The 27,384-nt window shown below is 39.3% G+C and overlaps 2 protein-coding genes across 3 annotated transcripts; both read left to right on the forward strand.

The window, feature by feature from the left end:
* Window positions 1–6: 6 nt before the first annotated feature.
* cfap69 (cilia and flagella associated protein 69) lies at window positions 7–15,175 on the forward strand. Of its 2 annotated transcripts, XM_032580239.1 has the most exons (25): window positions 7–694; window positions 1,113–1,172; window positions 1,243–1,308; window positions 1,413–1,522; window positions 1,590–1,666; window positions 2,753–2,851; window positions 3,052–3,204; window positions 4,034–4,211; window positions 4,429–4,552; window positions 4,626–4,674; window positions 4,766–4,875; window positions 5,087–5,303; window positions 5,944–6,069; window positions 6,143–6,258; window positions 7,001–7,119; window positions 7,736–8,010; window positions 8,097–8,234; window positions 8,830–8,906; window positions 9,509–9,706; window positions 10,447–10,533; window positions 10,615–10,692; window positions 11,417–11,540; window positions 12,554–12,766; window positions 13,651–13,709; window positions 14,606–15,175. In XM_032580239.1, exons 1-22 carry the CDS (start codon window positions 605–607, stop codon window positions 11,504–11,506), a joined length of 2,637 nt encoding a protein of 878 aa, XP_032436130.1. In that variant the 5' UTR covers window positions 7–604; the 3' UTR covers window positions 11,507–11,540; window positions 12,554–12,766; window positions 13,651–13,709; window positions 14,606–15,175. The 2 variants fall into 2 exon arrangements, with proteins under 2 accessions (XP_032436130.1, XP_032436129.1); XM_032580238.1 differs by having other exon boundaries at window positions 11,417–12,766; window positions 14,606–15,170.
* A 470-nt stretch (window positions 15,176–15,645) lies between these two features.
* Window positions 15,646–26,860, forward strand: slc9a1b (solute carrier family 9 member A1b). The gene is made up of 13 exons (XM_032580242.1): window positions 15,646–16,183; window positions 19,605–20,065; window positions 20,345–20,595; window positions 20,779–20,996; window positions 21,586–21,794; window positions 22,085–22,174; window positions 22,250–22,320; window positions 22,870–23,040; window positions 23,853–23,970; window positions 24,049–24,147; window positions 24,256–24,328; window positions 25,346–25,529; window positions 25,769–26,860. The coding sequence occupies exons 1-12, from the start codon at window positions 15,904–15,906 to the stop codon at window positions 25,522–25,524; spliced, it is 2,220 nt and encodes a 739-aa protein (XP_032436133.1). The 5' UTR covers window positions 15,646–15,903; the 3' UTR covers window positions 25,525–25,529; window positions 25,769–26,860.
* Window positions 26,861–27,384: the final 524 nt, after the last annotated feature.

Below are 27,384 nucleotides of genomic sequence, written 5' to 3' on the forward strand. Positions count from 1 at the left end.
AATCCATTCACAATTTATTTCTAGAACATTTTCATAAATTCTAACATTCAAAATATTTGTATATAAGAGATTATGATTCTGTAGGCCTATGTAAAATTAAATTAACGCGATATAAAACTTTAGGTGAGGGAACAATGACTTATTAGTACAATTTCTTAGATTCCGAAGCTTTACAGAATACCAATATCCAGATAGCGGATGAAATTCTGGCTCTTCAGTTTTGATTTCGTCTTTATTATGTTTTATTATGATGAGTTTAATCCAAGAATTTCGACCTTTTAAGCCAAATTGAACGCACCATCCCCCAAGCAGCTTTCCGTCGCTTTTTAACAAAGTAACCATAGCAACCAACACTGTGCATTGCCTACTTCGTGGACAATTAGAACCGAAAAGTTTTGACTATTTTTACCGGATATTTACTGTCAGAAACAACCAAATGTTACGTTACGGTTTTGTTTCAGTTAGAAAATAGTTTCCTAGCCGCCATACACGGCGTTTTAAAGGTGAACCAAAAGAGTTTTTCAGCAAAGTTTCGGGTAACCGACTGTTTTGTAGCAATAAGCGGCAGCTCCGGTAGCTCCGGTAGCTCCTCCTCTGTCCCGGGATGGATTTGGGACAAACTGTGAGCCGGGAGAATACGGAAATTCCCGGGATAAATCTGAGTGCATCGTTTAAGATTAAAAACGTCCAGGAGGTAAAGTATCTTCATTTTATATTGTCACAAAGAAAGACTCGTATCATGGTATACAGTTCAAAACAAAACAAAACAAAAAACAACTGTATGGAAGATAAATAATATTTAAAATCCTGAAGAATTTTTGTAAAAATAATTAACTATTAAGACCATAGTAGTAATTGTGGTGTTTGAAAACTAATTTATAAAATATAAAATGTGAAAATTTTCCAATTGTTTGAAATCAATTAGTATTTTGATGATGACATCTATTATTTTGTTTATAACAAGAAAATAAAGCTTACTCTCCAAAAAGGTTGATTATTATTATTTAGTATTGTTTGAATCAACCACATAATTCCTATTAGTCAACACACTTTGGTAGTTTTAAACCAGTGGGATGTTTCAGATCAAATTTTCCCTGCTGATTTTTCCACAGGCCTCTCCTAAAAGTCTGGACCTCATGAAGATTCTTTATCTTCTTCAGGATCCTCTGACGGTCAGTAAAATGTCGCTTTTCTTTCAGTAAAGTTGTGTTTCTGCATCTAATCATCAGTTTTGTCCTGCAGACCAACCTGACAGGGAGGCACCTGTTCGTCCTGAGGAAGGTCCTGAAGAGGAACAAGTTCGGCTTCGTATCCTCCTTCCTGGATTATCATGCTTTCCTCTTGTGTCGTGATGAAAAGTTAACATTTTATATTTCTTTCCTGCACGTTAAATCTTCTTAAAGTATGTTCAGCATTTAAGAGAGCTTGCAGATATAGCCCGGATAATTGACATCTGTGCTGAGAAAGTGATCGAGCGTCCCAAATATGCATCGTTTCTGTGCGAAGTTCTTAAAATCAGCAGGTAGGAAATTCAGAAATGTGAATGTTTATCAGTTTCTGCTTCAGCAGCATCTCTGTTTTCTGCTCAGGATTCCCTTCCTGAAGGAGAAAGTGTCCGATGACCTGATCTACGCTCAGGACGCCATAAACTTCCTCTCCTGCTTGGGTACGTACGCCGCTGTTTCAACAGATTTACACATTTTTCTGGTTTTTACTCATCTCCTAGTTATGTGAGAGATAAACCGCCACTTCTCCACATTTAAAATTAATCAAAAAGCTATAAAAGAGCATTAATGTTATAGATCCACATCGTTACGCATTACTGGGATAAAATATACTGGAGGTAGTCATTTTTTAGTTTTACTAACTCAAATGTTAAAGTTGTGCCCTGAGTTCTGACTCTGAATCTCTGCAGGGAGCTAAAGATTAGGGTGATGGTGAGGAGGCTTTCCAGCCTGAAACAGTTGGAGCTCAAATGATCAAAATACCAGTGGAAAAATAAATTAAACCAAAATTACTGAAAATGAAATTTAAATTAATAAAAATTTATTCAAATATAATTTATTCATTAATACATAAAAATATATTTTATTTATAAATACATAAATGTATTAATTAAAGCAATCAGAAAGTAAAATAAATGGAATAAAAATTAAAAGATTAAAAAATATTTGTCAAGTTTGATTAAAAAAAATAAAAATGTTATTAGAAAGGGCTACAAATGAATTAAAACTATAAATATGAAAAATGATAGTTTTTATATTATGGATTGACACATAATAAATAGATACACTGAAAAAACACAAAATATGATGAAGTATTTTTGGTGTAGTAGTGCAAATACTTTAGTATTCTTAAAATATGACAAAACTAACCTACAAGTAATTATTTAGCAGTAAATGTGAGCATATTTTAAGTAAATAACTCCTTATAAAAACATAACTTCCAGTTGTATTGGCAGATTATTTAACAAGATATTTTTCTTGTTTCCAGTTAACTGTTTTCTTTTACTCTTTTTGTAAAATAATCTGCCAATGGAATTAGAACTTTTTCACCAATATTAAGAGATTATTGACTAAAATAAGCTCATGTATGTTGCTAAAAAGTTATGTATAAGTTAGTTTTGTCTTATTTTGAGTGTAATAAGAGATTTGCTCTGAAATCTCAGCTGTTGAGTTTTTGCCGTGTCAGCGTTTCTCCGGTCGGTGCCGTGATGATGAGGAGCAGCAGCGTCTCCTGCGTCTGTCTGCAGGTCGTCTGATGAAGATCCCGAATCCTGACATTCAGGAGCAAGTCGTGGAAATGGTCCAGTCGTTTTTCAGCTCTGAGGCGTTCAAGATTCTGCCTGAAGGTAAATCCAACGTCTATAAATTATTTTTTATATTCCTTTATTTAACCAGGTAAACCCGTTGAGATCTAGATCTCATTTTCAAGAGGGACCTGGGCAAAAAATTTGCAATACTTTTTGATGCAGCTGTTACCTGAGGCAGGAAGGAGCTTCGCGCCTAATGTTGATCATTTTTCCCTGCGTTGTCCTGTTGTTCTGCTCAGATAGCCAGACCGTCTCTCCGGTCTACCGGCTGCAGCTGGTGGAGCGCAGCGACCTTCCCAAGTTGCTGGTTGAGTCCGTTGCCGCGCTGCAGAACCAGCCGTTCATCAAGCTGCAGCTGATGGAAACCCTGCAGCTCCTCTGCAGCTCCTCTGGTGACGAACACTGCGCTCTTCATGCAGAAACAGACGCAAATCTCTCCGCGTCTAATCCGCTCAGAAACGAGTTTTAATTCAGAAACCAACGTTTCATTCAAACGGTTTAGAGATTCACAGCGCGGCCTGTCACCATGATAAATTCTTCTGCACGATAAATTGTCCCGGACGTTATTGCGATAAACGATAACGTTGTTTTGAGACCATTTTAGAGTAGTATAATGGTAATGTCATAATAATGCAAGAACTTATTGCCAAAGATCAATAAACTTTAAATTCTAATGAACATTTAACACTGAAACTGGAAGACTTTAAAAAAAAACTAATAAATAAACAAAACAACAGAAACAACAAATAAAATGAATAATAAAGTCTCTGTAAACAAAATTGTCCTTCAAAATAGTTGAGACCAAAACGCCACACTGGAGACTTTATGCAAATTATTGAGCTTGTTTTACTTTATTATGCAATTAATTGATATATTGATTATTGCAATATATCAATAATCTACTGCCAAGAGAAAAAGAGTGTAAGCAATATATTTAAACTATTCTGTCAGGTTCAATACTGTATCAAGTTTCTTCAGTTTATATTTAAACAAAAATACATTTGTGCGTGAAATTCTGTAATATAAATTAATTTTATTAGGTTAGCCTGGATTTTTGTTAAATAAAAAAATATATCAAAGATTTATTCAAACTATATTACAAACAAATCAAGCTGACTAAATTAGTTTTTTGAGCATTTTGAGTCGATTCTGGACTATAAACTTTGATTCTCCATGGGAGAGATGCCCGACTCTTCATCAGTTTTTCTGACCGTTTTGCAGACCTGAACTGCAGGTCGATGCTGGACGCAGGAGCAGCGCAGATCGTGTGTCTGCACATGAACGGAGGCGACCCGCCGGGCCGGGTCCTGTCCAGCTCCTCGGAGATCCTCTGGACGCTGCTGGACAGCAGCGGCCGGGACGACGCCGTGGCTCAGCTCTGCAGCCTCGACTGCGTGGTGTAGGCGTCGCATGCTCTCACACCGTGAAACAGCGTCTCTACGGCAGGCCACTTTAACATTAAATCACACTTCAGCACACTTACATGAAGTCGTCCCATATTTCGTCAAAATCTACTAGTCAGAACATAAAAGCAGATATTTTGAATGACCATTCCAGATGAACTGATTTTATGTTCAAACGGCCTGCCGTAGCGTGTCTTGGTCCGTGCGTTCCAGGTCTCTGAAGGAAGCGTTTTCATCCGTCCTGGCGCTCACATCCCAGGGCTTTGACCTCCAGCTCAGGAACTACCTGCTGGTGTTCACATCTCTCATTGCAGAAAATCCAAACTGTCCGCTCGTGGTGAGTACGACCGGTTTAAATAAATCACTTCTGTAGACCTGCATCCTGCTGAAAACCTCTTTCTGATCTGCAGGAGAGCTTATTTGCCAAACAGCTGCTGGGCTACATCACACTTCCAGAACGTGAGACACTTTCTCCTCACTGGCTGCAGTTAGTTTTGTCTTACAAAGTCATTAAATGTGATTTTTGAGAAGAATGTATTTTTGTTTCAAGTGGAGATCTCTTCAGCGCAGAAACTCACCCACAGCAAAGAAGACCTGAAGATGAAGAAGCTGCTGCTGAATCTGCTGATTTTGTTGTCCAGAAACGTTGATGCTGTCCAGGTCAGTCACTCTACGGCAGGCTGTTTTAGCATAAAATCAGCTTCACCACATTCAGGATAGTCAGAATGTAGTTGTGTGTAGACAAAACCAGTATTTAGATATCTGTAATGTTTTTACAGATGGTGAGAGGAAATAGATTTTATGTTAAAATAGCTTGCCATAAACATGTTGATTCTGGGAAATTGAGTCTGAATTTTCTGTTTTCCATCAGCTTTTCAGAGAGGAGCTGGTCATGGTGAGCCTGCTGCGGTTTGTAAATCCGCCTGAGAAGCAGCCGCCTTCGCCTCAGAGAGCCATCCTCAGCCAGCAGGAGGAACTGCAGCTGCAGGCGCTGGAGACGCTGGTCAGCATCGCGCCGGTCATGCTGCAAGACTACATGAGCTGCAAGGGGAACACGCAGCTGCTGCTGCTGCTCGACTGGTGCTGCGGTACGCAGCGCGTTACGGCAGGAGCCCAGCGCCATGATTTTTATGAATCCTCACCTGATTGAAAATTCTGATGTTTTAGTATCTGTTTTTTGGAAACGTGGAGCGAAGGGACACATGAAACCTTCCATCATCAGTTTATACCCGGTTCTGTTTAGGGCGACTATTAACACTGCAGAAACACAAAATATTATCTTCTTTTATTTAGTTCTTAGTGCACTTGAAATAAAACAAAACTAACTTACAAATAACTTTTCAGCAAGAAATATGAGCTTTTTTAAGTCAATAATTACTAATGATGAAAAAGCACTTGGTCCATTGATAGTTTCATTTATAACATGAAAAATGTTTTGGAACTAGAACTTTTTATTAATATTAAGAAATTGTTTACTTAAAATAAGCTCCACATTTTGCTGAAAAGCTACTTTTAAGTCATTTTTGTCTTATTTCAAATGTGCTGAGATGTTTGCACTAGAAACTAAACAAAAACACTTGGTAGCATTTTATATTTTTGCATTAGCAAAATATTTTTTCAGTCATGGATTGGGCACTGAAACTGTTCCTTATAAATCTGGCCCTGGAAATGGAAGCAGATCATTTTTACCGTCAGATTGAAAGTTTTTTGTTCTGCTCTTGGCTTCAGATGCCAGAGATAGGAGGAAGCAGCAGATGCAGCGCTGCATCAGAGTCCTGCGCGCCGTCACGTCTCTGGGGGAGCAGTCCGTCAACCATGACCTCAGCGACCAGGGAGCCATCCACCAGCTTCTGGGTAACGCCCGCTTCAGCCGCACCAAAATGGCCGCCGTGAACGGCCAGAGCAGTGAGACGTGTCTCCTTCCCAGGGATTATAATCCAGCTGGAAGCCGATTGTGACGAGGGCGATGTGGTAACCATAGAGATGATGTCGAACATCCAGCTGATCCTGTCAGCGCTGTGTGAGACCGACATGCACAGAAAGGCAAAACGCTCCTTCAAAAGATTACACTCATAATGCAAAGACAGAGAAAACATGAAGAAAAGCTAATATAGATGCTATGATAAACACAAACAGCTCAAGGAAAGAAAAGGAGCATAAAATTAAAGATGGGAATTTAATCTAAAAAAAGAACAAGATAAACAGATGCTCATTACAAGGTGTGAAGGTTTTTAAAACTGAGTTAAAACCTTTTAGTGTTCTACCTATTACTGCTTTTTCAAATCTGTTTTTAAAATGTTTTACTTCAGTTTTTTATCTTCTTGTCCAGCACTTTGCTTAAAAAGCTTCATAAATAAAGTTATTATTAATGAAGGTGTGGCGTAAACCTATGGAATAACCTAAGGAAGGAAATTAAAGCCAGTAGATAACGTTTATTTAAAAGAAACTTAAAAAATAAGCAGTTGAATTATATACATTTCAATGTAAAGTCCAATTTTGTGTACTACGCATATCTAATTTTAAGAGGGAATATTCCCTTTGAACAACTGAACAAAAACAATGAAAGGAAATGAAAAGTAAAATATGTTGTAAACATAAAATCTGAAAAAATAAAATCTGAAAAACTAGCAACGCCATAAATGTAGGTCCAACTGTTGCTTACACATCGTAATGTACTTTCAAAACGAGCAGCTGCTGTCGTTTATCCCCTGCTGCCTGATGATTTCAGCTCCTATAGCAGAGAGAGTTCAATATGTTTAAAAGTGGAGGTTTTGTTGTCTTCCAGGAGCTGTTTGGGTCCGAGGGAGTGGAAATGGTCGTACATTTCCTGAAGAAAGGTGCGAAGAACTTCTACAGCGGTTTGGGATACAACAAGCTGCTGATCTCCACCATCGACTGCGTGTGGTGAGTCCAACAGAACCGCGTCAATACAGGAAACGATTCCAGTTCTGGTCGTTTACATCCACCCACACTGGGCATGAAGGGGTTAACCAAGCCCAGTTTCCCCAAGAAAACCTATTGGCTTTTTTTATTTAAAAATAAGGAAATTCTTCTGTTTATTTAAAAAAATATACATACAGTCTGAAAAACAGACATTCAGCTGCAGAGGGTTTGGAGGATATTCTCCAAATAATATGAGAAAACTGTTTTATTAGAAATAATCTGCAAGTAGAACTAGAGGAACTAGAACTTCTTCATCAATAAAAAGTTCTGAACTTTTTTGTCAATATTCAGGAATTGTTGACTAGAACAATCTCTTACATCTTGCTCAAAACTTACATGTATGTTAGTTTTATCTCATTTCTAGTGTACTAAGATATTTGCGATAGAATCTGGACCAAAACTCCCACAGCATGACACTGCCACCACCAGGTTTGTTATGTAGTTAGGTTAATTAAATTCAACATTCTTGTTCTGAAAACCAACTGAATGTGTTTAGATGTGTTGCTGCCTGTGAAAAGCTCGTTCTGGACCCTGTTGTCAGAAAAGTTGACGGCAGAGTTTCCGCCCGTCCCTCCAGGTCCTGCGTCATCGGCTGCTGCATCACAGAAAACGAGTTTCTGTGGAAGGACGGCACCGGCCTGCTGCTGGATTTGCTCCGCTCCAGCCCCAGGTGTGTGCACAGCATCATCCTCTCCATCCTGCTGGACCTGTGCAACAACCCCAACACCCGGCCGCTGGTCCTGGGCTGGAGGGACGCCGACGGCCTCACGGCCCCCGGAGTCCTGCTGCAGCTCTGGAGGGAGGAAGAGGAGGAGCTGGGCGTCCTGCGGGACAAAAACGGAGGAATTGTTGGTCAGGCTGAAACTAGTCCATCTGGGAGAACCGAATTCATCTCAAAGATTATCTGTCAGGTTGGATGTTTTGTTTTTGCCCTAAAGATCCGGAGAAGCCACTTCTGACCCGTTTCCAGGACGAGATCTGCAACCTGACGTTTCCGGCCAACGCGCCGTCCGCAGCCGTCCTGGAAACCATGGAGAACCTGCGAGGGAAGATTTACCTCCTGCTGTCCAACCTGGGTGAGAGAGAAACGAGCAAAACAGAAAAATGAAGGTAACTCTGTCTGAAGGGGAGAATGCTGACATGTTCTAAACATAAAGGATCTTTATAAATGTTCATGTTGACACGAAGCGACATTCAGTAAATAATTACACTTTTAATGCAAAGTTCCACAAAAAATAAAAGTTAAACTTTTAGTGCAACTTTGCATTAAAAGTGTCATTATTTACCAAATGACCCTTCATGATAACATAAAGACTCCTTTAAGTCTATGACAGAGTTATGTACAACCTTCAGACAAACTTACCAAACTGAATTCTGGGAGAAAAATTCAACTTGGCATTTGGTAAAAATTCATCCCTCTGTTCAGAAAAAAAATCTGTCTATAGCAACGACAACAACAAGAAGCAGTGAGCTTTCTTCATTTTCCCACAATATCTACTGCAAAAAACTGTTTTCTGCTGATTTTGGTATGAAGAAGCAGATATTTAATTTTTGTTTTTAGCTTTTAAAATGCAGAATAATTTGATTTTCTACAATGGAGCGTTATTTTTTTTTTGTTCCTACTTTTGTTAATATGTGTATTAGTATTTGGGCTCCATGTTTGGGTTTCAGGTTTCCAGGATCTTCCTGGTCTGTCGGTGGGAGATCATGTGACTCTGGGCATCGTCAGGAGATACCTGGACTTCAAGGTGACAACAGTTTTCAAATTAAAGGGTTTCACACTGCAAACACGCACAGTTTTACCAAGTATTTGTGTCGACTTTCTACTGCAGATATCTTACTACACTTGAAATAACACAAAACTAACCTACAAGTAACTTTTCAGCAAATATAGGAGCTTGTTTTGAGTAAAAAAAATCCTTAAAATTGATCAAAACTGGCAGATTATTTCACTTTCAACAAGATATTTTTCCCTTTCTATAAGTGAAATAATCTCCCAGTTTATGTCTACATAAAGCATTTTCTTTATTACTTAAAACAAGCTTGTATTTCTTGCTGAAAAGTTACTTGTAAGTTACTTTATTTTTATTTCCGGTTACTCTGTTTTTGCAGAGTAACTGGACTGAAACGACTGAAAGAAAAACAGAATCAGACTAAAAGAAGCCGTTACAAAGCCTGCCCTCATCCAAACTCACGTATAGATGATGAAAATGTAACAAATAAAAGTTTTTTTTCTGCTTAAAGCCTTGAATCATGAAATTGTTTCTGTGAAACCCGAAATCAGGAAAATGTTCAGAGCGTCTCCAGTTGAATCGTTTCCTCGGTGAGAAAGTTTTGAGTTTCTCTGCAGGTCTGCGAGGTTTGGAACGAGATCAGGAAGGAACTGAGTCTGGACGGCGTGAAGCCGATCACCTCTGACGAAAAAGCGCTGCACTCCATTTCTAAGACGTTGACGGAAGCGGCGCAGAGCGTCATGGTGGAGCAGAGCCGCGTCCTGGAGGAGCAGAAGCAGCAGGAGATCCAGGAGGAAATGCGCGTCTACACAGAGGTGCTGAAGAGTTCACGTCACATCCCGCAGAAACGGCCTTCAACGCGCTGCCTGTCATGAGCGTCTTGATTTACAGTCCATTTTATTTTCAGACATGTTCACCGTTCCATACACAAATCAAAAAAGAAAAAACATAAGACAAAGCAATACAGAAATTGATAAACAATATTTAAATTCCTGTCAAAGCATCGTTTGAAGAAAGTTCAGTTTATTAAACCTTCACTTTGTTATAAAGCAGCGTCAAAATGGAAGCAGCTGAAGCTTTCCATGTTTTTCTAGAGCTTATAAAGGAATTTCAGCTGAGGCTGTAGACAAACTCATAAAAGGAAACAATCAAAAATAATTATATTTAGCAAACGATTTCTGCAATTTTTTTAATTAAAGAGTTACAAACTGTTTTAACTCTTCACAACAATTATTCCACACCTGAATCTTTCCAACTGAGGTACAATTTACCATCATTCTGACCTTTTGTTTTTCAAATAAGTCTGTCATAGTTTAACTTTTGAACTACACCTTTAAAGGAGTTTATTCATGGTTTACTGCATAGCCAATGCTGTTCTGAGCTCCTTTAAGTCATTAAAGTTTAAAGTGTGCAAAGAGAGAAATATTTCATTAGTTGGATGAAAATAATCAGTTATAATCTGGAAAGCTTTCTGGAGCGTGTAGAGAGGTTTATGGGAATATTAGTGTTCTGTCTTTATTTTCATGAACTCAGATGAGTTTTTTTTAAATTTCAGATGAAATCCCATCGGACGCAGCAGGAACTCGCTGCCAAATCCTGGGAGAAATTGGTCGCCAGAACTTCAAATTACAACATCCTGAAGGTTTTTTCCAATTAACAGCTGAAATTACTGTCAGGCTCAACGATAATTAACCGTTTCCTTCGTCTCGTGGTTTAACTGCAGGAGGAAAAAGCTCAGAGGAAAAAACACCTGAAATCCAAACTGAGGCCCAGAGAAGCTGTTGATGATCGACGTCAGAAGGTCTCACACCAACACTCTGTTTTCCTCTGGTTTCTGTCAAACTAAACACTCAACAAGATGGCATAAGACAAACCTCCATAACCTATAAAAGGTGCTTTCCTGGAACTTTCCTTGAACCTTCTGGCTGTTTTCCTGGAAAGGTTTTGCAGAGTTCTGGGTAAGTTCCAGGAAATTCAGTTTTTCAGTCTGGGAATGCTGCTGGAATTTCAAGGAAGGCAACTTTTATAGTTTGGAGATGTTGCTTGAAAGTTCCAAGAAAGCAACTTTTACTGTCTGGGGAAGTTGGTGGTAAGTTTCAGGAAAGCAGCATGTCATCAGCCGCCTCCCAATACAAACAGATTCCCCAAAACTCCCCAATATTACAAGTGACTCATCTCCAGTAAGTACCTGAAGTAGTACCACAAAGTTTTATAAAAGTTCTTGGGATGTCACTGGAAAGTATCGGAGTATTCCTGGAATGCTGCAGAACGTAACCTCTCAGTCTGACTTTAACTAAAGCTATAGAGCCATGCTAAGACGGGATCGCCATGGAAACGATAAGGATTTGTGCGTTAACTAATGAACATTTCATCCCCATAACTCCACGGTTTTGAAACACGATGTCTGTCGGATCAAAAGGACATTTCTGCAGAATCTAATGACCTTTTATTTGGTCACTTTTACATGTGGATCTGTGAGTATTAGGTCTGATTTCTTATCACCTGCAATGCTGCTTGTGTTTCAGCATTTCATCACCCACATCCTGGCAGTGAAGAAAACCGGTGAGCCGGGTCCTGCAGGGGTCGACGTGTCGCTCGCCAGAACCGTAATCTGAGCCAAACGGACTGAAGAAGAGCCCAGAACTGACGGTACCAAGACTCCTGGTTCAACGCCAGACTCTTATTCTCCAGCAGCTCTAAATGCTCCTGCAGTTCTCTGAGGATCAAAACCAAGAGAATAACATTTTCTGCAATAAACCGCTTGCATTTTCTGTGTGTGGCTGCTTCTGTAAGACAATGAGCAGAAAATACAGACGTGATGTCACTCAGTCTGCACAGTCACTTCCTTATAGTCTGGTCGAACACAGGGAGGCTTCACCAAGATACTTCTGTGATAAACACGATTCTGCAAGGCTAATTTATGTTAACGAAGGTTGAATCAATCTTTTCTTTCATTGATGTCTGCAAGTTTGCAAAAAACATTTATAACCAAATCAGGTGGAGGATGAAGTGCATGAAAATTCATCTGAATGACATTTTACAGTTAATTAAATCAATTAATGAAGAATTTGAATTGTGCATTTAAAAATACTGATTTAAAAACCCTTTCCCTGAACGTTATTTAACTCTAGCAGTCTTGATCTTGTTGGGAACTGGATTGTTTGTTTTTCTGGTGCTTTTATATCTTCATGTATTTAATGCTTTGTGAATCCGGTGCAGAAAGCAAACGGATCAAACTGCTGAGTGAATTTACTCCCAGTTTCTGTCATTGTTGAGGACGTTAAGCTGATTCCTGAAGGTTTAGTCCAACTCTCAAAAAAGACTCAACCAAGTGTGCTTTTAGCTTGTTCTGAAATTTATTTAGCCCTTTATAATAATGTTTTTTACGTTAAAGTCTTGTCTTTAGATCTGTTGTCAACAATAACCTACAGTAAGAACTGTGTTATGAATTTTTACCATGTAATGAAAGCAGAGGCCTTACAGAACCCCAGAATAATTCAAAACAAAAATAAAATCTGAACTTGTCCAGCAGCAGCTTCTCATTAAAGTAAAGCTTAAAGAAGTTTTTTGCCCTAAATTGGGAGATTTTTCCAGTGTTTCATGCTCAGTGTTTTCAGGTTACATAAGTCACTGCAGTGCATTAACACAAATGTTCTTTCAAGCGTGCAGCAAGCTGCACAGAGCCACTTTTCTCTCTCTGCTCCCATCATTACCGTCTGGACCGCCGAATCACCCGTGACGGACGGAGCGTTTTACGAAGCTTCAGACAAAAGATCCGGGACATGCAGGAGCCTCGTCAGCTCAGCCGGCCGTGAAGCGGATCGCTGCTGCTGCTGCTTCTGGACCTCCAGAGGATCAACTTACTCCTGAAAACTGTGAGAAACATTTTGTTTTACCTAAAGAAGGATTGACTGCTGATGCTGTAGAATGACTCCGGAGCCAACTGTGGGACAAACAGCAACTATAAACATGTTTTTAGAGCCTTGGGATGGTTACGATTAGGCCTGTCATGATAACACATTTTTCTGGAAGATAAATTATCCCACAAGTTATTGAGATAAATGATAATATTGTTGTTTTGATACCATTTTCCAGTAATGTAATATCATAATAATGCAAGAACACATTCTCAAAGTTCAACAGACTTTAAGTTGTAATGAACATTTAATACTGAAACTGGAAAACATTTTAAATAAATAATTTAGTAAAACAACAGAAACAACAAATAAAATGAGTTATGAAGTCTCTGTAAACAAAACTGTCCTTAAAAAGGTTCAGTTGAGACTAAAACACCAGACAGAAGATTTATCACCAGTTATTGGTAGAAAATGAAAAAGAAAAATAGAAATTATTGATCTTGTTTTAATTTATCATGGAATCTATTGATTTATTGTGACAGACCTATTTATGATGCTGATTATTATTGTTAACAATAATAAATGTTTCCTTTGTCCAAGAATGGGATTGTCCATGTGATTTAGTTTATTTGAATCTTTATTAACTATTAACGTAATGTTTGTTTTGTCCATTAAATATTGAAGGATTGAAGCAAAATCACAAGAATTAATTGAATAATGTTTATTTTTCTGGTTTTAAAGTACAGAGTAATATTAGAAATCATCCAAAACCAAAACCAAGTTGTTGTGAATTGATTCATTCAAACCTCCAGAAGCAAAGATTTCACCAGATTTTTCCTGATGGAAACTTTCAAGTTGCAGTGAAACTGATTGACGCTCAGTTCTCGTTTTGTAATCTCCAGCGGCAGGAGTGATGTTCAGATTGGGAAGGCTGACTCCAGGATACTTCCGACTCCTCCAGGTGAGAGTTCGGTAGAGACGAGGCGATTTAAACATTACGTCACTGTTCCTTTAAATAGTCTCTGAAAGGTGCACATAGTCTAAAGGCTTTAATTCACTCAGCCAAACACTCAAGAAACCAACTGAAAAACAAACCTACCGACCATCAGCCAACCGACTCACCAACCAAGTAACCAATCAAACCAGCCAAATGGCCGAGCGTCCTGCTCAAACCAAACCAGCTCTAAGCCAAGATAACCAACTGATCAGCCATCTGACTAGCCAACCACTTAACCAACCCTACGAATCAACTAATAACCGACCAACTTAATTAACCAAACTACTGACCATAAACCTGACTACTGACCCAACTAACAACAATCAACTCAAGTTATCCCCAAGCAAAGCTGACAACCTAAACAAACATCCAACCAAATCAAACTAATCCTAAGCCAAGCTAACCAACTTACCAACCAAGCGATTGATCAACCATCTGACTAGCAAACTAAATTAATCAAACTACTGACCAAAACCCTGACTACTCAACCAACCCTCCAGCCAACAGTCAACATAAAAACTAGTTATGTGGACAAACAGCACTGGTCGTTCTGGATAATAGTGGAAATGTGCGTCACATTTACTGGTAGCAATCAGTGAAAGCAGAACTGAATCTGCGGATGTGAGACCTGAACCAGTCCGCTGAGTCCTGAAGGAATGAATCTTTAATGGACACGTTGGACTGAAGATGACTGGATGGAAAGTTTGTGCATTAATATTTCATATAGAGCTGTGGGGCTCATCTCAGGTCGGCTGGGTGATAAATCTGATAAAAACACAAACACGTGTTTCTGTTCATGTTGAGTTCTGGTGTGAAAACATGGAAAATATTTTTCTCCTGCCTGTCCGTCCCTGCTGCAGAGGCAGATGTCCGGCGAGGTTCGAGTCCAGCCGTACAGCAGCATCATGGAGCCTGTCGCCATGACGATGGCCACCCTGGGGATGGGAGTGTCTCTGTACAGCGCCAGGCAGATGGCGGCGAGTCGTGAGAAACGTCACTGAGGAGCTCTTTGGAAACGTGACTGAATGTCTTGGGATGTCAGAGACGGTTCGTGTTTGATTCTGAAGAGTTTCAGGTGTTTGGAAAAGGAGAATTAAAGTTTGTGAAAAGGAAAATGTGAAGTTTTGTCTGCAGGTGAGATGAGGCGGTGAGTTAAAGATGCGATCAGGGGTTTTCCTTTAATGCAGTATTAATTTCATTAGAAAATTAGAAGATTTTACATGACGTAATTGTTATTTTTGTAGTTCAACAAAAGGATTAATTGATTTATATTTATCACAAATGTTTGTCACTATTTCTCCCTCTTTAGTCATTTGTTGTATCATGGCAAAAACTCTGCAGAAATAACTTTATGCACAATGTCGTCTCACTTTATCAGCCACATATTGATAAACACTTGACACCTATATTAAATAGATTCCTGTACTGTTTGTCTTGTCTTTCATTTTTAATATAATTGCTCCAGAATCAGCAACTTCTACCTCCCAAAGAGCATTTTTATCCTCAGTTCTGCTTAAAAAATTACGAAGAACCCCAAAAATAACTAGATTGTTTTATGGTTAAAGAATCATATCTATTTATATATTTTTTGAATAAAGTCATTTTTTGACTTCATGCTAATGGAAAATTGAGGTTTGCAATGTAATGACAAAAAATAGTCAGAAAAACATTTTCCTTGCTATTATCTATTTTTCTTAATTCTTTACTGGGGTTTTTTTTTTCAGCTTTTTAAAATTTAGTTTTGAATATTTGTCCATCAGATTTTAATCCTTTTCTATCAAAACATTTTATTAATCAGGAGTTCTCCTCATTGAAATAAAAAATCCCATATTCAGGCTTCATTAATTGAGAGACATGAGCCCTCCTCTCCAGCAGGTGTCGCTTCAGCTCCGTGTTGCAGACAGAAGAAGAGCAGGCTGGAGTTTCTTTGGGGAAACAGCGCCCCGGTGCCGTCAGACTGCGCATGTGCGGAGTCAGCGCGTGACCGCGGCGCGTGCCTGATGCTGAGCAGCTGACCTGTTTCCTGCGGTCGCCTCCCTGTCCTCCTCTGCAGGTGTGCGCAGTTTTAACATGACCGCAGAGTTTCTGCGCAACATCTGCGCCTCCACGTGGCGCGCGCCACCTTCCAGCCGCTGATCGGAACCGGATCCATCCGAACATGGCCGTGCTCGGTCCAGGATCCGCTTCGCTTCGGTTCGGCTCGGTCCTCCTGATTGTCCTGATCCTCTGCGGTTCTTCCTGGACCAGAGATGTCCTCACAGGACGCAACGACACCAGGCCAGAACCGAACCGGGAGCATCACGACCAGGACCAGGATCATGCACCCAACGCCACGAAACACAAGAAGGCTTTCCCCGTCCTCGAGTTGAACTACGATTATGTCCGGATGCCGTTTGAGATTTCCCTGTGGATCCTGCTGGCGCTGCTGATGAAGCTGGGTGAGTCACGAAAACATTCAATTAAAACTAAGGTCACTTCACCAGGAAGAAACTTCTGTTTACACTGCTAAAACAGGTAGAGGTCAAAGGTTGTTTCTATCCAAAGTGCTTTGCACCATAAAAACGTCGCACAGTGAAACCAGTAGCAACCATTAGAGTTGATCAAACATATTGATCAATATTCCGGTTAATCAAAATCAACTCTAAACAGGTTTGTTCTTATCCTCGATCTGAAGGAAGTCAGCGTTTCCGTAGTTTTGCTGTTTTCTGGAAGTTTGTTCCAGATTTGTGGTGCATAGAAGCTGAATGCTGCTTCTCCATGTTTGGTTCTGGTTTTGAGGATGCAGAGCAGAACCAGAACCAGAAGACCAGCAAGGCTCAACAAAGTGAGGTGCTGCAGGTTTGGAGGGTTCTGGTTTTCAAGAAAACGTTATAATGTCTGTTATATATCTCATAAAATATTATTTGTGAAATGGCGATCTTATTAAACCATGTAAGATCTGGAATATTCTGACTGTATTTACTTGATGGAAAGTGGCAGAACTTTCCAGTTTAATTACGAACCAGATCCTTGTAGTGACGCATGGTGTGGGTGGTGTGATGGTCTGGGCTCCTTTGCTTCCTCCATACCTGGTCCACTTGAAATAAGGCCACGTTTGATTAATAGTGACTGTCATCAGGTGTTTGTTTTTTTTAAATTTGGTGGGAAACACTGGTAAAAATCTGGTTTTATATATTCCTGTTTTGCTTCTTCAGTGTGAAATCAAAATGATTTCAGTTCAGATGTGTAGGTGAATTAAATGGAGGGATTGTCCCAAATCTGGCAACCCAAAGTATTCATTCACTTCCTCTTTTTCAGGGGTGTCCAGACTTTTGTCCTGGTGGCCAAAACTGGTAAATTTAAACTGCCGGTGGGCCACAAAAGTCATTAAATAAGAAATGTAAAAATTACTTTGTGATTTTTATATATATAAATATATTTCTCTTTTTTAGTTTTACATGCTCAACAATTGTCTTTTTAGACTAAATCTTTATACACTGCAAAAACACAAAATTTTACCAAGTATTTTACTAGTTTCTAGTTCAAATAGCTTAGTACAGTCGAAGTAAGACAAAACTAACTTACAATTTTCTGCAAAATGTATAAGGATCTTGTTTTAAGTCAGTCATTTTAATATTGATGAGAAAGTACTAAATTATTCCACTTATAACAGGATAAATTGTATTGTTTTAAGTGAAATAGTCTGCCTCATTTCAAGTGTACTAAGATATTTGCACTAAAAACTATAAATACTTGTAAAATACGTATAAAATAAGATTTTGTGTTTTTACAGTGTGTCATTAAGCATCAAAAACATTTTCCAAATATTCTGCTTTGGAATTTAAATTTGTTGGCCAAATTTGTACAATTCTTGATTTCTGGTCAGGGACCACACAAAATCATGTTAGGGGCCACAAATGGCCCCCGGACCACACATTGGACACCCCTGATCTATTTAGTACTCTGCAGTGTGTGTTGGGATCTTATCTGCAGTTCTGGGTTGAAGTGAGCAGAAGTTGAAATGAATTTGTTCCTTAGATCAGGTGGAGGTGCCGTGAGGCCGAGTCTCCTACTGAGCATGCTCAGTCGTGGTTTATCTGTCGGTGCAGCCGTTGTCTCGGTGGGTCGGACCCACTTCCTGTCCTGAGGCGCGCCCGATAACAACCATGTTGGTGTGCAGAGTGAGGAGGAGCGTCGCTACGCTGACCTGAGTCACATGACCTTCAGCTGCAGCCGCATTTCTGATTCTGCATGACGACGAACTAAAACCTGCAGATGGTTTTATACTTTCAGCTGAAAATGTCAATCTGGAGTCTCTGTGACTGACTTTGTTCATTTACAAGCAATTAGTGGAAATGTATTTTATTTCGGGCTGAGTGTAAAAAAGAGGATTTAAATCACATTACTAGGAGTTTTATTTCTAAAAAATGAAAACTATGCAGCATGTTTCTTCCTCTTCACTGTTTTGCCCTCTTTATGTTGAACATTTCAATTGCTGTGATTATTTTTACAAGACATGCTGAAGTTTATATAAGATAAATGTAAAATGTGATGCTTTTAAATTATACATCAACTGGAATAATAACTACAGTTCCATTTAATGTTTTTACCATTTTTGATTTTATTCAAAATCCCAGAATTAAAGATGGTGTATGAAACTGGAGGAAATGGTTAGCAAATCTGCATTTATAATAATAACTAACTACATTTTTAAATATAATTGTTTTATATGCATGATTGTGTGTATGTTGTCAACATTATGTTGTGTTTAAAAGCCCATCTAGCTGTGATGCTGCTGCTCTGTTCAGTTTGTCTCTGTGTGGCTGTCCCTGTCAAACTTAAATTAACGATAAAAAGAGTTTTTAAAAAAACATTATAAATGTTTATTAACCGTTGGAAGTTTTTTTTAAAAGACGTCTTGAGGTTTTGAGCAGTTTGAGCGTTTAAATCGGTCAGACTGGTTGTTGTTTTGGTTGTTTTCGCTGTTGGTTTTTCTCCACGCCTGTAATTTCCACTGGGTGATTTCCTGAGGCATCCTGACGTCAGCGCCTCTCATCCGGCTGCAGGCCAGTCACTGGTGATCTCCAGAGGGTTCATCCAGATTCCCTGTTTGTTTTTAGTCTTTTTCCTACCAGACTTTAGTTCTCCAGTAACTAGGACTGCAGCTAACAATTATTTTAGTTATAGATTAATCGTTTATTCTGACGATTAATCAGATTTTTAAAATGGGCACATTCTGCAGATTTATTAGTATTAGAAATACATTAAACAATACTAATGATCTAAATCAAATAGAAAATAAACATTCTAGCATTTATTTTGTGAACTCTTCATCATTTGTAGCAAAGGATGCATCTGCAGCTCAAAACACTTTATAACATCAACATGATGAGCTCAGTGCGTTCTGCTGGACTGAACATGCAGCGTAGAGTTGATCCGTTAATTTTATTAATTAACTGATTAATAATTGGACAGCAAAAGGTTCTTCATGGGATTTGAACCAAGTAAAGCTGAAACTGCAGCTTGAGGAGTTCTGGGTGGAATATATTTACTTTTTTAATGCAGTGTGCTTACATTGTTTTTACAGTTTTGGATTAATTGCTCTGAAGCTGCTTTTATTTCAGCAAACGACTTTTTTTTTTAGTTTGTACTCCAGTTAATGATTAATTGATTGCTAATTTTGTTCACGATTATTTGAATAATCTATTAATCATGATTAATCGTTTCAGCCCGGCTGAATCCGACTAAACTTTACCAAAGTAATTTCTACTGGCTGTAACCCAGAATAATAGTTTTGATGATTTTCTTCTTCAGCTTTTGGAGATTATAAAGAGTAACAAGTTTCTTTATTAACTGAATCCAATTTTTGTTCTCCTAAAGGTTTCCACATCATTCCCAGAGTTTCCCACATCGTTCCAGAGAGCTGCCTGCTGATCTTCGTCGGTCTGCTTGTTGGCGGCGCCATCAAAGCGATCCAAGAGAAGGCGCCGGTCATGGACACCAAGCTCTTCTTCCTCTACCTGCTGCCGCCCATCATCCTCGACGCCGGCTACTTCCTGCCCATCCGGGCCTTCACTGAGAACATGGGCACCATCCTGGTCTTCGCTGTGGTGGGGACGCTGTGGAACGCCTTCTTCATCGGCGGGATGATGTTCGCCGTGTGCCAGATTGAGGCCGCCGCAGCCGCCCATGTTAGCCTGCTGTCCTGCCTGCTGTTCGGCTCCATCATCTCGGCCGTGGACCCGGTGGCGGTTCTGGCCGTGTTCGAGGAAATCCACATCAACGAGCTGCTGCACATCCTGGTGTTTGGAGAGTCGCTGCTTAACGATGCGGTCACGGTGGTAAGATGAGCACCTCACAACTGTCACAAGCGTGAGAAATTTTAAAAATCACTTTGACATTAAGATGTGAAAAGCTCAGATGTGTTGTTCTTTCAGTAAATTGTCTTTTTTTTTAAATTTGTATTCTCCAGTTAACGATTAATCGATGACTAAATTAGTTGACAATTGATTAATCACGATTAATCGTTTCACCTCTAATTTTCTGATTTTCAGATGTATTATTTTTAGCTTTGCACAGATTTTGATGCAGCATCTACCATGCGATGTTTCTGCCTGCAGGTTTTGTATCACCTGTTTGAGGAGTTTTCCCACGCAGAAACTGTTACCGTTGGCGACGCCTTCCTCGGTGTGGTCTCTTTCTTCGTGGTTTCGCTCGGCGGCATCCTGGCAGGTGTCATCTACGGCGTCCTGGGTGCCTTCACGTCCCGCTTCACCTCGCACTCCCGCGTCATCGAGCCGCTGTTCGTCTTCCTCTACAGCTACATGGCGTACCTCTCCGCAGAGGTCTTTCATCTGTCTGGGATCATGTCGTAAGTGGAGAAATAAGATGAAACCGGATTTTAGGGAAATCTTCCGTCTCGTCCAGGTTTAGTTGTTGTTTCTGGCAGCTCGGTGTCAGATACCGCAGCAGAGGTCCAGCGGTCAGGCTGAAGCATTCTTTCATGTCGGTGTTAAGCTTCTGAGAACTTCATCACCTGCTTTCTCTCAAACAGTTTGATTGCCTGTGGCGTCGTCATGCGGCCGTATGTGGAGGCCAACATCTCCCACAAGTCCTACACCACCATCAAATACTTCCTGAAGATGTGGAGCAGCGTGAGCGAGACGCTAATCTTCATCTTCCTCGGGGTTTCCACAGTGGAAGGCCCTCACAACTGGAACTGGATCTTTGTGATCTTCACCCTCATCTTCGCCCTCCTTTCCAGAGTGTTGGGTCAGTTTAAACAACGAGGGCTGAAACGATTAATCAAATTAATCGTGATTAATCGATTGTTGAAATAATGACATGACGTTACGGTCTAGACTTTTTCAATTTGTTTAAAGGTTTGGTAGTCTAAAGACACTGAAAAAAGTAATAAAACTTTCATTATTCTGGGCTTCAGCAAGTAGAAATCATTTTGGTGTCGTCTGATTGAATGGGCTGAAATGATTAATCAATTTAATCGTGATTAATCGATTGTTGAAATAATGACTTAGTCAATATATTTAAGCTAGCTAAATAAGCTATATTATTTATCTAAATAAGCTAAATAAGCTGCATAGCTAGTTAAGTTTAGCTAGGTTATGTTGACTAAGTTTAGCTAATAGCTGTTTGGTTTTTAGATATTTTCTACTCATGAATAACAATGTTACTAACCAGTCAAATGAGATTTTTAAAACAATAAAGTGATATGGTTATTTTGAAGATAAAAAATAAAATCTAATTATCTACTATTCCACATTTTTTTGACTAAATATTTTTCTGCTTTTATTCTCCGTTCTTTTCTGTAAAAACTGATTGAGTTTCTTTCCGTGTGTTTCAGGAGTCGTTGGCCTCACCTTCATTATAAATAAATTTCGTATTGTGAAGCTGACCAAAAAGGACCAGTTCATCGTGGCCTACGGTGGCCTGCGAGGTGCAATTGCCTTCTCTCTGGGATACCTCATACATGAAGATGGGGACAGCAAAAACACGAGGGGCATGTTCCTCACCGCCATCATCACAGTTATCTTCTTCACCGTCTTTGTGCAGGTGTTACTATTTAAACGATTTTTTGTTTTTTAAGCTTTTATTGGCTCTAGTGGCCTTTATTTAGATAGTTAATTCACAGGAAACGGTGGGTAATGAGAGAAGGGGAAGACATGCGGCAAATGTTGCCAGGCCGGGAATCGAACCTGCGACAGCCGCGTCGAGGACTAAGGCCTCTATATGTGGGTTGTGCTTAACCCCGGCGCCACCACAGCACCCCAAATGTTTTTATTTTTAAGATGATCAGAGCAACTTGTCTGTAAATTCAAACTGGTACTGGTTCCTGTCCTCAGGGGATGACCATCAGGCCTCTGGTGGAGCTGCTGGCAGTGAAGAAGAAGAAGGAGAGCAAACCGTCAATAAACGAGGAGATTCACACTCAGGTGGGACTTTCAGCCGTTGATACAAACCAGATCAACGTGGAAATAACTGGATTTTAATTTAAATCTTGTCAATAGTTCCTGGACCACCTGCTTACAGGAATCGAAGACGTCTGTGGACATTACGGACATCATCACTGGAAGGACAAGTAGGACATTTCAAACTTTTATCCTGTCTCCTGTGTGTTAATGTCTGATCAACAAATAAGGTATTAAAATCAAGTTTTAACAAGAATTGAAAACCAAAATCAGCTGCTCAGTATGGCAGTATCATGCTGTGGGACCAGAAAGCTCTATAAATAAAATGAAATTATTTTATTAGGCCTCTTTCAGCTCTGAATATTCCAGGAAAACAGTAAGATGTTGTTTTCTTCTTCCCTGTTGGATTCATTACCAGATAAATGTTGATATCTGTATGTTTGAATATGGAAAAGTTGGATTTCTGACTGCATGCAGCCAGTTTTACTTTGAGGTTTTTGTGAGGAAGAAAAACACAGGAAGTGGTTTGTTGGTTTGTTTCTGCAGAAAAAGGCGACACCACATTGATAAAGAAATCATGTTTATGCTTTTAGCTGAGTTAAACACAATGTTTCCTGAATCACTTTAAATCACAGTGAGCTGAATTCAGTTTATAAACACCAACCGTAAAACTGAATTTATAGTTTCAGGTTCAGGAAAGTTTTATTTTTCTGTTTCAGGCTGAATCGCTTCAATAAGACGTACGTGAAGAAGTGGCTGATCGCAGGCGAGCGCTCCAGCGAGCCGCAGCTCATCTCCTTCTACAACAAAATGGAGATGAAGCAGGCCATGATGCTGGTGGAGAGCGGGAGCGCCGCCAAGCTGCCCTCCGTCATGGCCGCCGCCGACCAGTCAGTCTCTCTCTCTCTTTACATTCATTTTATCTGGTCAATTATCGTTTATTTTTTTCATGCCTTCCTGTTTAATTCCAGTTACACCAGATTAATATGCAGAGCTGTAGAAAGTGTTTAGTCAGCAAACCCTCATACCGGACAAGCATGAGGCGACAGTGGAAAGGAAAAACTCCATTTTAGCTTCAATCTGAGTGAGCAGCTGTGGATAGAGAAGAACCAGGCACACAAAAAACACAGAATCGGGACCAGGAGTACTTTCTATTTTACAGGAAATGTCCAAAAGAACTTTGGATGAGGAGTACCTTCTGTGTTAAAAAGTCCCCAAATATAAAGGAGTTCTGGTTCAGAAGCACTTTGTGTTAAAGGGAAAGTCCAAAAAACAAACTATGGGTCCAGGTGTACCTTCTATGTTAAAGGAAAAGTTGAAAAAAAACACAGAACCAGCACCAGGAGTACTTTCTGTCTTAAAGCTCATCGGGTCCGGGTGTACCTTCTCTGTTAAAAAAGTTACAAAAAACCCAGAAGCTCTGATCCAGGATTACTGTCTGCTGAAATCCAAAAATGTAGAGGCTCAGAAGTACTTTCTATGTTAAAGGAAAAGTCCAAGAAATAAAAAACTTCTAGTCCAGGAGAACTTTCTATGTTAGTTACTTTCTATGTGACATATTTACAGTCTGAGCTTTTATCTTTTCTACTTGTATAAATATTAATTTTACATCAGTGCGATTAATTTGCTCCTTTCACGAGAGAAGAAAGTATTTCTAATTTTAGTTTTTAAATTGTAGTTTTTATTTCCTCTTTCCTTAAAGAAACGCGGAGCAGCAGAGAGAACCGAAACCAGAGCGAATGATCCCCAAGATCTCAAAGACCCGCGAAGCCGAGATCCGCCGGATCCTTCGGGCCAACCTGCAGAACACGCGGCAGAGGGTGAGGAAGAGTGATGACGATGAAGGTTCTCACTTCCTGTTGCAACAGGAAGTCAGCTTTTCTCCCTCTCTCTCTCAGCTGCGCTCCTACAACAGACACGACCTCTTCATGGACCCGTTTGAGGACAACATGAGCGAGGTCCGCTTCCGGCGGCAGCGGGTCGAGATGGAGCGGCGGGTGAGTTCCGGTTCTGAATCAGAATCAGACCATCAGAACCGGGCCACTCCATCAGTACCGAACCGGTCCATCAGAACCTCCGCCCGTAACGCTTTCTGTCCCCTGCAGATGAGCCACTACCTCACCGTTCCGGCGAAGCGACAGGAAACGCCGTCGGTCCGGAAGGTTTGGTTCGAACCAGGTTGGTTTCCATGGAAACAGGACTCATTCAGATAATCAGAAACATTCGAGCTTTTAATGGTTTTTAACTGACATTTTATAACCGCCACAAGGAAAAGAGACGTTAAAGTTAAAAATAGAGATATGCGATATATCGGCACAAACATCGGTACCGGTCCGATAAATAAACCTGGACCGATATTAACAAACTATATTTATTTTTTATCTTGTTGCCCTCTGTTTCTAGTCAGGTTTTTTCTCGTCACAGGTCTAGAAACCATAGTGAAATATATAAAATATTGGTAAATATCGGTGATCTGCCCAGATTTTCCTATCAGTGCATCCCCATGTGAAAAGCTTTAATTAAAAACTTAATCATCTAAGTTTGTTTACAAATAGAATTTTCCAAGGAAGAATTAGATTTTTTTTTTTTTTTTACAAAACAAATAAACATTCTTTCTGCTTATTGTTTTTTTTTTTTACTATATTTATTTTGCCTCGTTTCAGTAAAAAGTTTTTCCCTCCTCATAACTTTCCCGTCTCCGTCTTTGTGGACCAGAATTTTCCAACAATCTTTCCTAATTCCTGCAGCATCACTTTAAACATCAGGTTGATGTTCTCTAAGAAACTAAATAGTTAAACTTTCAACACAAATTGTTCAACTTTAAATCTCTTCTGAAAACAGAGGCGTTGTTGCAAAGTTTGTCCACCAGAGAGCGCTCTGGATCAGATCATCTAAAATATTTCATCATTTAAACACGACTGCGGTTCTGATCCAATAAATGATCACAACCAGGAACTCAATTTGAATTCCATGTAGCATATTTTCTGAAATTACTGCAGATTTCTCTGAAGATCTAATTTATTTTCTTATTTAGTTGTAATTCATATTTTCTTTTATTTTTGTGATTTAAATATTTTAATACAAATTGCTGGGATACGATGCATCTTTCAGGCCTTCATTAATGTTTTTTTATGCTTGAAAATAAATTAAATTGAATAATCTGTTGCTTTCTTTAATTGTTTTAATTTTTTTAAGAGCACAAAGTCTACACCTACGATGAGAACGAGAGTGCCAGGCCGTCCGACAGCGCCGCCCTGCTGGACGAGTCGAATCGGAGCGCCGACGGCCAATCAGAGAGGCAGAAACCGACTCGCTGCCTGAGCGATCCCGGTCCCAATGAGGATGAGGAAGGAAGCAGCTTCCGCTCGTCATGATGAAGGTTTCCTCTCTGGACTGTTTGTGTTTGATGTGTGATATGAGGTGAAGCATTTCAGTGTTTTCAGCACCGAACGGACTCTTCAGGGTATTATGAAGCACAAAGGAAAGATTATCAATGAAGCAAGTTGATCGATCAGTTTTACAGCTGAATGAGTCATCAGTCAATTAATTTTATAACGACGATTAATAAAAGAGCAAAAAGGAAACACCTGGAGGGAAGGAAGGGAGGGATGGAGGAAGCCATCTTGGAGGAATTTACTGCATATAATCCATAAATATCCAAAGAAGAAATTCCTGACCTGGATGCAGTTTGGTCGGCTCGCAGATCAGAGATGAAGCATCTAGAATGACCACAGGGGGGCGCTCCATCACTCCAGATCATACAGCCGCTGCTCCAACCGACTGTCGGATGCTTCAGATACTGCTTGTAAAGTTACACTGTCAAAAATTAGTTAGTAAATATTTAGTTTGGAGCTAAATATTTAACTCCAAGCTAACTATCTAGCTCCCAACTAAATATCTAACTTGCTAACTTGTTTGAATCTGATATTTGTAAATTAATGAATGACATGGTGAAAATAAGTCTTTGAAAAATGAACCTCCATTTTTTCTGATATGGTCAAATAACTCAGAATATTGCTGTTAATTTTTGACAGTGCAACTTTCCAAACTGCACTGCAAATGTCACTGCCTGACGGTGAGATTACATCACTTCCGCCCCCTGGTGGCTGGATGTGGACCAAACTACGTCCAGTTCCTCCTGGGTAGCAAACTGTTTATTTCTCTGTAAATCAGTTGCATTTTAAAGCTTGAACTATGTGTATCTGTCTATCTTTTCTGCTGATTTTGTGCATAAAAGCAGCATAAATTAAGTTGACCACGTCACCTCGGACACCAAAGGCTGCTGTGCCGATTCTTCAGTGATCATGTTCGACTAATTATGTGTTTTACAGCAAGCTTGTGCCTTATTCAGTTGCATTTCATTTGTCTTAATATCATGGGATAGACTGGACAAAAACCTCAACATATTTTTTCATGTAATTAAAAGATAAATATTGTAAAGGTGAACCAAACGTCTGAATGACCTTTAATCACCTCCTGACTCATCATGTTGCCTCAGGGACTCAAACGTAGCTTGTCGGATCCCGGCTGCTGAAGGAAAACTCCGGTTTGGAGATTCAAACAGGATGTGATGTTTCATCAACTTCCTCCTAACTAAGCTTTAAAGCGTTTAATGTCTGCCTGCATCTTCTGTGTTACAAGCTTTTATATTTTGTGTTGTAGACATCTGTCACATGAAGAAAAACTATAATAAAATAAGTTTACTGTTAATTTGGCTCAGTTTGTTGTTTATGGTGTTGAAGTTTAGAAAAGAATTAAAAACCATCCATTTATTCCAAGAACTTTATTACTAAGTGAAACACATATGGATATTTAAAACTTTGTTTTTGTTAATTATGATTTTTCACTTGCAGATAATTCAAACATGATATTAAAAATTAGAATATTACACCAGACCAATGAAAAAACATTTTGAGGCAGAATTGTAGCCTAGTATGTTTAATACTTGCTTAAAGGTTAGTTTTCAATAAAATTATGCACCAAATTGATGGTTGAATAGCAGAAAAAGAAATTGTTAGGATTTACTTCATTATGTATTCTCATTTAATAATTTATTTACTCACATAATTTTTCTAATATTTCATCATTGCATTTTCTCCCCTCCTGCCTTTTCCTTTGTCCATTAATTTACAGATTTATTCTTATTAAATCAAATAAGGTTTAATTTAAATTTAAAAAATAGAAAATACAGAAAATGGAAAAAGTAATTTTCAAAAATGTGATATCAAATTAAA

Source organism: Xiphophorus hellerii, chromosome 13, assembly GCF_003331165.1.
Source record: "Xiphophorus hellerii strain 12219 chromosome 13, Xiphophorus_hellerii-4.1, whole genome shotgun sequence".
Lineage (NCBI taxonomy): Eukaryota > Metazoa > Chordata > Actinopteri > Cyprinodontiformes > Poeciliidae > Xiphophorus > Xiphophorus hellerii.